Source organism: Clupea harengus, chromosome 8 (assembly GCF_900700415.2).
Source record: "Clupea harengus chromosome 8, Ch_v2.0.2, whole genome shotgun sequence".
NCBI lineage: Eukaryota > Metazoa > Chordata > Actinopteri > Clupeiformes > Clupeidae > Clupea > Clupea harengus.
In genome coordinates, this window is record NC_045159.1 from 10,851,993 (window position 1) to 10,862,574 (window position 10,582).

A 10,582-nucleotide genomic window follows, 5' to 3' on the forward strand; every position below is an offset into this window, starting at 1 on the left:
AGGCCGACTCTGGATCCATGTTGAATAGGCAGTAGTCAGGCTGTCTGTTGAATGTTTAGGTGTAACAGGCAAAGCTACCACTAGTGCTGCTGCCAGACGCGCACTCTGATATCATTGGAGTTGATAGAGCCACCTGATTGGTTTAAACTTCCAAAACAGCAACGCAATCCATAGTTTTGTGTAGGCAACATTTTGGCGAAACTGTGTTCATAAAATGTAACGAGTAACAACACATATTGTAGAAATGTAGCGGAGTACAAGTATAGATAATAGCTAAAAAATGTAATGTAAAAGTAAAAAGTATGCATTATTATTTTTACTTAAGTAAAGTACAGATACGTAAAAATGTACTTAAGTACAGTAACGAAGTAAAAATACTTCGTTACATTCCACCACTGTCTATCACAATACTATATCGGTACTTTGATCCCTTGTATTGTGATTTAATTATTAATTTGTGTGTGCATTTGTCATGGTGTTTATAAAATAGGGTGATATTTGAAGTGAATGAAACCCAAAAAAGGACTGTATGCTGGTGTACTTGAAATAGGTGACAATCGCCACAGGTTTGTCCGGTCAGAACATGAATGATGTCAATGTCCCAATGATGACGGATGTAACGAAGTATTGTAGCGTAGCTCGGATTCCGCTACACGGACTGGTGTTGTTGTTATGCCGCGGTGTATTGTGGGAGTACTACACCGCAGCTGTTAGCTTAGCCACAGTGCTATCTGTTGTCTATGTCCCATTGTTGTGTGTGGTTGATGTAGAATTGTTCCTGTTCTGTATTGATGTGTTTTGTATATATGACTGAAGTGTCAACCGTGTTTATGTGTTATAGATGTTGTGAATATAATCCTGTGTATTTAGTGTTAATCTTTGTACGAGTATGAATGAGTGTTCGAGAACCAGTAAAAAGTTCTAAAACCATTCAACGTCTCGAGCCCATTCTTATCTTCGCCACAGTATTTATTGCACACACACTCATGCCTTGAATGGCAGGATGGACATGAATGAAGATGAACTGTGAATATGATTATCCGTGTAAAGGACTCGTATTCACACATGAATCCGTGAACTGAATGATAGAATCCGTGTAATGAATGCTAGAATTATCCGTGTAAAGGACTTCTAACACACATGAATCCTTGAATGACCGTGATTGAGTTGAAGACCATGAACAGTGGTTTCTATGAATGATATGAATAACAAATATATACAAATATTAACAAGTATATAAACAACAAGAATGAATATAGTATAGCCTACATGATGAATATTACGGCTATAAATGCGGATATGTCCCTTTAATACCGTGCCGCGTAACGGTGGACATTCCAGTATCTCCGTTACCAACGGTAAATCTTTAAAGTAGCATGAATGAGATCTGACAGTGAATGCTTCCTACACAAATAAACGTACATATATGATCTACACTGACATGAAACAGACTCGCTACTAAACACACATATGACAACAGAACACTCACAATCTTATCGACGCACGGCAATGATGAAAGTGAATGTCTCTGATAATGATGTTGAACAGTCCACCGAACTCCTTGATGATGACTTTCTCCAGCTTCTTCTGACCCACAACTGGCCAGTGGTGGCCCAAGCTTATATAGGCCATATGGGGGGATGAGAGGGCATGTTCAGACCTGCTTTGGAAACCCAGCATGGGGTGACCATCTGGCCAGTGAATTTCCACTGTGCACGAGCCCCACAGACTCCTGGGATCAACTGATAGGCTGACCTCTGCCTGGACCCCAGGTCCCGTGAGTGGCCTGCACAGCGGGGGTACACAGCTGGAGGCAACTGGTGAGACAGCCCTTTTTAACAGTGTTTCTATAGACCATAGAATATAAATGTAGATTGCAGGAGCGACGGGAAGCATGTGCTTCAATACATCACTAGGGGCGCTCTGAGTCCATGTGTCTCCAGTTTTGTCTGAACATTAAGGGCTTTGGTTAAGTTTTAAAACTGAAGGCCCAAACTACACATTGCAAGTTGAGGCCCACTTCCTGTCCTGAGTGTGTTTCAACAACAGCACACAAAGGTCTTACACACAATTTCCTTCTTGTAGAGGAAACCTCAAACCCACATGTGTGAACTTGAGCAGTACATGCTCTCTGCTAATATCACATATTTTGAACATTTTGTGTTTAACCAAAGGGGGATGGGTGAGAGGAAATGGTCTGCAGCCCTGAGCAGCATCACTTCTTATTCTGTCCTCTCACACACAACAGAAATACAAGAAATAGTCGGTGCACTCTGCGTGGGAAGGGAAATCTGGAGTAGAGGACACTTCTGCTTCTTTTTAAATCTATGATACATTAACTGCTCTTCTGTGGCAGTGAAGTTATCCGACATCGACAGATGCTAGTTTTTGGGATAGATGACCCAACAGATGACGCCTTCGTGTGGACCCCAGGGGTGGTGCTGAGAATAGCTATTTTTGTTCATGAATTACTCATAAAAAAATTTAGAGTACTGAGAAGTTGTCTTCCTGTGACATCATTAAAAGGAAATGCCTCTGTCAGAATTTGTAGGTGGACAAGAGGAAACAAGTGTTTTGTGTGACCTTGGCTTGATTAGACTCATTTCATGGATATAAAGGCATAGCATGTTTGGGTAAGTATTGCATTTTACTAGTCTATTGCTCTTTACTAGTCTTTTATTGGTCTAAATACCTGCTCTCAATGACTTAAAAAAATAAGCAAATTATTAACTTTAAGTATGCAATGTAAGTAAATGGACACCTTTCAAGTTCTCCTTTTCTGTTCTATATTTTTGGCTTTTTTTAGTTTGTGAAGCTGTGAACCCAGTTTAATCCTTTATGATATTCATGAATACTATTATTAGTATAGAATACATGATACTGTTTTATTAGTAAAAGCATGTTCTTGAGCCTTTCCACTGGAACTTAAAGTCAGATACCTTACTGTATCAAGAGGTCATAGTTGTTTTGAAAATACTACCCCTAATTCTGTTGTCCATAGATGATTTCTGTACACATCCTGTACATAGCTCTGCAATGGTTTGCATTCGATGTGTTTGTTGTGTGGTAATTTTTTCCACGTTTGCTAGTAATCATGGGAAATACTCATTTTCACTTTAGATTGCTAAACAGTGCCAGTCACTTACTGTCATTATGTATAATGTAAAATGAGACATAGTAACTGTTATGGCTATGTAGGACAGTTTGGAGTCGTGTGTCAATTTCCTAAAAATAGGGTAATTAGTTGGCTCTTTTTTCTTTGCCAATTCAAAGGTGTTGTGCTCAAAATGTTGAACATGTGCAGAGCAGATTTGATTTTGCTCTTTCGTCCATTTTGCTCTTTCATGGTGCATCACATACTTATCTAGATATGAGCAGTACTGGCCATTAGCTATAGGTTGAGGTAATGAGGGAATTATTTCCAAAAGCACAGCACACATGCAACTGAGCTTTTTTAGTTTGTATTACCATGGTGTACTATGGCTGAATATGCCGAGTATATAGATTGGGTACAGTCTAAACTTTCCTTGGAAAAAGACGCCTCTGCATCTTTCTGCATCTGTCTGCATCTTTTCATGCTATTTTCTCACATCTACAAGAGGCAGAGGAAGATCAGTTTTGAGGCTGGTTAACACTTCATCAATCATTCTCTTCAGGTTTTTTTCTGGATCCAGACAGCCCCATACCAACATGTCAAACAACACCAGTGTCCCACGTAACATTTCCTCCAACACAACTGAAGCCAGTAAGGGACAGTAAAGATGACATCCAAATGTAATATCAAACTGATGAATTATGGCAGGATGAGACTGTGTCCTAAGAACAAACCTCAGGACAGTTTATTTGAATGTGCTTTTGATTTCATCAGTGCTTTATTATGGTTATTAACTTTTTTATGTTTTGATATTTAGAAGATTTTCTACTTGACAAGTGGCACATTGTGCTGATATCTGTGTCTGCATTCGCAATTATGACAGTCCTACTGATGACATTTCTCTGGACAAAAAAGTAAGTCCACACAGCTGAATATTTAACAGCCATACCCACGTCATTATCAATGAGCCAAACACCTTTCTCAAAATACCAGAATATACCACCATACTCTTCTAACTCCCTTGAAAAACTTTACCCAGGTATCGTTCACTGATAAGGGCTGTTCAAGATCTGAAGCTTAGACAGCATTTGGTTTCTCCACATGTACCTCCAGCAGATTACACCTGCACACCAAAGAACATCACTGCAACTTTTGTAAAAAATGAAGGCCCCGAACCTGAGTCTGGCAAACTTTCGATACAGGACACCAAGTCAGCCTCAACATCATTGTGGAAACCTTCGCAAATGGTAAATACACTAGCCTATTTGAATGGGGAAAGTCCTCTAGCATATGTGGCAACTTGCTAGAACACTCAAACCAGTTGCAGAATGCAGAGCTATTAGCGAGAAAGCTAGTGCATTAACTGGGCGCTTCACAGCTACTAATTCATGTGTTCCAGGTGACAAATTTGAACAGGAGTGACCTGACACTTCTGCAGCTTATTAAGGCTGGACGGGAGGGGGTGTTCTACAAGGCTAAAATGAACCGTGGCACCTGCAAGGGCCACTCCATGTTCACCTGCAAGGTCTCCAAGGAAAGTAAGAGTCCCATCTTGTTCACTGAATTCTAGTCCTTGACTGGAACGTACCCAAGTCTCCTTGGGATAGAGAAAGTCACAGAATGCATTCAGAAAAAACAAGTGGCTCTTCAGACAATCCATTGTGGCCATATTATTGGGGTTTGGCCACATGATAAACCTCCAGAGGTGGATAGTAACACGCAACGTTTACTCCGTTTACATGGCATTCAGAACTACTTAAGTATTTTTTCCCCCCAATAAATTGTACTTACAGGAGTACATTTAATGCAGAATACTTTTCACTCATACTCGAGTACATTTATGATTAAAAATGCACTTATACAAAGTCGACTGCTTGGGCTAAATAAACATATACGTGAACGCCGCATTGGCCTCTGCTTCGTAGACTGCGTCAACAGTGCAGTTATATTGAGCCAGGGCACTTGCCAGTGAAAATCTATGGAGGTCAATCCCAAAACATTAGCTTCTGAGTAAAAATTGGAGGACAAATTAGACAATTATTAGACAAGCTTTTAGTTAAAGTAACTTTTTTTTACAGTTTTTGCTTACTCTACCCACCTCTGTAAACCTATAAACTGAGAGGCTAAATGCATGCCTAAATGAGTTGCAGGTCAAGTGGAAGAGACATTAATGAAGAACATAAATACCCCCTACACTTAAGATGTATTCATTAACGTTTGGATTTCACAAACACAGTACAAGAAATATCAGTGGTCACTCAAGCGTTGATGCTAAAAAATGCCTTGAAGAGAGTCATACATGATGGCATAGTAAAACTGACACGTATGCAGTGTGTCAAATTTCCACTTAAGTCATTAACCCTCTCTGCCCCTTGTACGTCCTTGTGTAGGTGTGACATACAAACAGGTGCACAGGGAGATCGCCATCATGAAGAAACTGGGCAACCATAAGAACCTGCTTCATCTGCTGGACTGGGATATCACACAGTGTGAGCTTTTGCTTTATGTTCTGTCCTTTTCCTCTCCAATACATTCCTTCATGGAACACGGGATAAAGGATTGGGCTGGTTGATGCTGGCTGGATAATATACAGCAAACAAGGTCTTGATCTTCTGAGCTCTAGCAGGCATGGATACCATACTGAGGCCATATAGACACTATTCATTTATGCACTCACTCATTCCTTCATTTCTTCGGTGAGTCATTCATATATTTAATTATTCATCACCTTTATTACAACTAGATTGTGCAATGTGTTTGTATCCCAGCTCCCTACTTCCTGGTCATGGAGTTTGTGGCCGTCGGCACACTGCACAACTTCCTGCAGATTAATCGAGACAAATTATCTGCCAACAAAGACCTGCAGCACCTCTTCACCATCACTGCCTACCACATAGCCCATGCCATGGATCACCTACGCAGCAAAATGGTACTTAGGCACACCATCCACCACAACAAAGTATCACAGCAAACTATTACTGAGTGTGTGCTTGTTGTATGAAAGAAACATAGACTTTGGATAGAAATGGGGTTTTATTGAGGTAACTCTTTCAATAAGGCTTGACTTGTCAACCAACAAATTACCATCGAATTATGTGGTGTAACTGGTCTTTTCAGTGGAAGTTTTTGTTTTGGGTACGAGGTTTGTGTTTGACTCCTCAGGTGGTTCACGGTGACATAGCCTTAAGGAACATCATGGTAAACAGCTTTCCTCAAGAGGTGAAGGTGGCTGAGTTCAGCTTTGCCAGAGACTTGACGCGGATGAAGAGTCGTCGCACCAGCAGAAAACATGGGGACCATGTGAGTGTTCCAGTAGCAGGAGAAGGACATTCCACTCTTATCTTTCTTTATTCTTTCTATACCTCTCCTTCATCATCATCATCATCATCATCTTCTTCTTCTTCTTCTTTTTGTTTTTCTTCAAACAATATTGATCACTAAGTTAGTTATGATTTACACATCCTCCTTAAGACGATTCACTTGAAGTGCGTAACACAGTGCTGGCAATACTATGATGTGCTGTAGACCTTAGCCTTATATATATATTGCTTTTTTAATTTACTCAGGGATATTTATTTATCTACTTATTAATTGTTATTTATTATTATTTAGCTGTGGCAGTTAATGTCCACAGCAATTTGAGTTTTTTAGCTGTCTGATGCTGCCTCGTCTATCTCGTTGTTTTTGTGACAATGACAATAAAGTACTTTGAACTTGAACTTTGAACTTTGAACTTTGAACTCCACAACAGGAAAGAATCCCTTTTCGCTGGTATCCCCCAGAGTACTTTAAGGACAAATATTATGGATTCAAAAGTGATGTCTGGTCGTTTGGAATCATACTGTGGGAGATGGAAACATTTGGTGAGTGTTTGTCTTTCTCAAATAATTGCTACAAATTTGAATGACCTATTTAAGATACTACTGTCACTACTTCCACTACTACTATTACTACTACTACTACTACTACTACTACAACTGATAATAATAATACAAGTTTTTTGATACATAAACCAGGGCAAACTTGTTCTACCAAGCTAGCTACTATAATTATAGTATTTCTGTGATCGCTGCAAACAGTAAAAGGTATAGTCAGGTTTACCATAGAGTCTATTTTTAATGAATATTCCCACAACATTTTGCAGAATTTAGCTTAGCATACACAACTGAATAACAGATGTATTCAATTCCATCTTTTAGGCACATTGCCATACCCCAATCTGAATTCGTCAGAAGATGTAGTGCGCCATATCTGTGCTGGACACAAGAATGCAGAACCAGCGGGTTGCAGGGTGGAAATGTAAGTGACGGAGGCGCAGTCTTGACACCTCTGAAAATAGCACAGAGTTGGATATCCTGTGCCTTGCAAGGGTACTGTTGAACCCTGTACGTGACCAGAAGTCCACTGTCACATGAGAAAAGGTTTTTGTAGTTGTTGTTGTTGTGGCTCTAGGCTCAAGGAAAACAGGCTGTTGATGTTGTGGCTCTAGCTGTGTTTCTCACTATTGTAAAATGCCTTATCTATCTGTTCGTCTGTCTCTCTTTTTTCTGTCTTTATCTGTACAATTTAATCTGATTAGTTACCAATCTTTACCCAATCATCCAGTTGCAGGTATTTAATATCACCCCTCCCTGACTAGTTTGCAGATGATGCGAGACTGTTGGGTGGAGCCCTACACACACAGACCGTCCTTCAGAGATATTGTGAGAGTGCTAGAAAACATTCTGGAGAATGATGCAGTAAGTTACAAAAAATCTGTGCTCTGTAAGGAAAACAATGCTGATAGATTAGTTGGTAATTTTAAATGAGTCTCAAGGGTTTAGTTTACATTTTTACAATCACTCCAGTAAGATACAGTGTTGCTGTAGTTATCAATTCATTTTCTACATTTTCTTTTACTTTTAGGACTATGTGGATGTCGACAACAAAAGAATGGAGAGCTGATTATAATAATATGCCTTATGGACAGTATTGGGGAAGCTACTTTGAATTATACCAATTAGGCCTACTTCACACTGGAACAAGTTGAACTACAGCAAAGCCAGCGATGTAACGCACGTGAGGCTCCCCCACAGCTAAACCTGAGTGCCCCTTTCCCATGGGCGTCGTTTTGATTTGAAAAGTGCTAGGGACATAGATGGGACTTGTCTACCTCTGCCGTTGTTATTATAATGAGTGTAGCTTACCCCGAACACAAACGCACCAAATTTCATAGGTTACTGGGATTGTGTAGGGCTGAAAACATGCTAAAAACAAGTGTGGAAAGCAGATTCAGAACTCACTGCTGTGAGAAAACATAATTCCCTGAAGGGGTTGTAGTATAGGTAGTTATTAGTATTTTCATCAGGGCCTCACTAGCGATAGCCATATACGTTCCATTCCTTTTATGGCCAAACAATTGGTATTTCCTTTGTTAACCAAGAAAAAATGGCAAAAAAGTAGTTTAACTACATGAATCACTATGCACATATGAATGTAGTTGAACTACCAGCAAGCTACTGCAAAATGTAGTTAAACTACTTAATTACATGTAGTGTGATTTTAAATATGTTGCATTTAATTATAATTCAGTTTTTAAACAACATAATTTTAATATCAAACAAACCTTCCACCTTGTAGAAATATTTGAGTCATCATACCGATTCCCTTTTTCAGGTCACTTTTTTGAAAATTTGTGGTGAGCATTTCCTATATTTGTATGACCATTTCTGAGGAATCAGTCAACTAGTTCTGCAATGGACTAGTGATTCCAGCGAATTTGTTACGTTTATTTCCCTATCCTACCCTCTCCTTATACGGTATATGAAAGAAGATCTACTCAGCACACTACTATTCTGTATATGTCTTCCACTACTTCAAATTAACTGCGAGGATATTTGTATATAAAGGATATTTGTGTAAAAAATCAATGTAAAGTTATAACACCATTGTTGATTTGCAGGCTTGGGGAGTAATGGAATACATGGAACGGCGTTATGTAATTAGGATACAAAAAAAGTGTAACTGTATTCCGGTACAGTTACAAAAATAAAATACGTAAATAGATAAGCAGAACATTATACTATCATACACATACGCACTTTACAACACGTCACGAGAAGACAACAGAGAAATATACAAGTCCATATGATGAGCTGGTAGGCGTAAACTTATTTGGCAATAAAAACAATTCTGATTCTGATTCTGATTCTGATTCCGACCTCGAGTTCAAAAAATGCTTTCCCTGGCTGGAAATATCGACACTAATTTGTCCTCGAAGCTGAAAGTCCTCGAAGATAACAGTGCACACTTTTTCCCTGTGCTATTTCACATTATTACACATAATTTAATTTCTGAACTTATTTGTTTTGGTTTCTTTTTATGTATGGATTACCTGGGTTGTTACCAACATCTGGTGAACATTTCATGTCAATAGCACCTTTGGAAATATATTTACTGAGAAAAATGGTGATGTGTTCAATACTTACTTTACCCACTGTATATGCACACATCAAACCACAACCACACAGCCCTCATGCCCATTTTCCTTCAGGGCAACAAACTGAACTAGAATTTCCCCCCAGTAGGCCCACGCTATATTGCAAAGGGGATTGGGCAAAAAGTGTAAAATTATGCAAGGTATTTGTTTGTAAAAACTGTTGACAGTGAGAGTGTTCAACTACGGGTAAGAAAAGTGGGGGATGACCGGTTTATTTTTATTTTCAATGGTTCATACTTTCGTCTGTGTTGTCGCAAATTATGTGTGATTCACTAGTAAAATATCTCAGTGAAATGCTGCATTTGGGCCCAAAAAGGATATCCTGACATTCCAATCAATACAGTGGCACATACAAAGAGATTTACATATTTAGTATTGAGTTCAGTTTGTTGTCTAACACATAGCTATGATAATATAGTACATCTTGATATTTGTAGCATACTAAGTTCATTTTCTCAGTAATAAGTAGGACGCCCACACCAGATGTTATTTACGTATATAGCACTACTACTGCACAAATGCAGAAAGTATGTTATCTGAAAAAGCTGGTGTGTGCCCTTTTAGGAGGCAGACATCAAAATGGATAAAACCACCAATATACAGTGGATAAGGCCATTGGTGTCTCTTTTATGTTGTCTTCATTTGCACTTTTGGCTTTGAGAAAATCCAAAAGTAACGGAAAGTAATCAAGTTACATTACTTTAATATTGTGATACTTGGATTAGGTTACTGAATACAATTTTTAACAGGTAATCAGTAATTGTATCGGAATACATTTTTAAAGTAATCCTCCCAACCCCGTTGATTTGTAGTTCATGTCTATTCACGTGTCTTGTTCTCCTCTGTCTTCATACATTTTTTTTTGTTTCTGTGTTACTTAATATCACGGTTTTACATTTGTTTTGCTCAGAAGCTGTGGTGCAGAGGCTTTTTCTGCCTTTTCGCCCCATTTCTCTGAAACCATGAAATAGCAAATTTTTTAACATTGTTTTGTTTTCAACCAACCTGTC

General features: G+C 38.9%; 1 protein-coding gene across 2 annotated transcripts; it reads left to right on the top strand.

Moving 5' to 3' along the window:
• The first annotated feature begins 2,176 nt into the window (after positions 1–2,176).
• On the top strand, positions 2,177–9,122 carry LOC116221462 (fibroblast growth factor receptor homolog 1-like). Of its 2 annotated transcripts, XM_031571819.2 has the most exons (12): positions 2,177–2,633; positions 3,657–3,745; positions 3,912–4,008; positions 4,134–4,341; positions 4,494–4,632; positions 5,485–5,583; positions 5,863–6,023; positions 6,257–6,394; positions 6,846–6,957; positions 7,294–7,393; positions 7,734–7,833; positions 8,000–9,122. In XM_031571819.2, the coding sequence occupies exons 1-12, from the start codon at positions 2,626–2,628 to the stop codon at positions 8,036–8,038; spliced, it is 1,290 nt and encodes a 429-aa protein (XP_031427679.1). In that variant the 5' UTR covers positions 2,177–2,625; the 3' UTR covers positions 8,039–9,122. The 2 variants fall into 2 exon arrangements, with proteins under 2 accessions (XP_031427679.1, XP_031427680.1); XM_031571820.2 differs by lacking the exon at positions 8,000–9,122 and having other exon boundaries at positions 7,700–7,825.
• The last annotated feature ends 1,460 nt before the right edge of the window (positions 9,123–10,582 follow it).

Bases quoted from the DNA above. Each gene is read 5' to 3' on its own strand.
- LOC116221462 (XM_031571819.2), top strand. The intron at 3,746-3,911 runs GTAAGGGACAGT...TTTGATATTTAG, and splicing joins CTCCAACACAACTGAAGCCA to AAGATTTTCTACTTGACAAG. The intron at 5,584-5,862 runs GTGAGCTTTTGC...TTTGTATCCCAG, and splicing joins GGACTGGGATATCACACAGT to CTCCCTACTTCCTGGTCATG.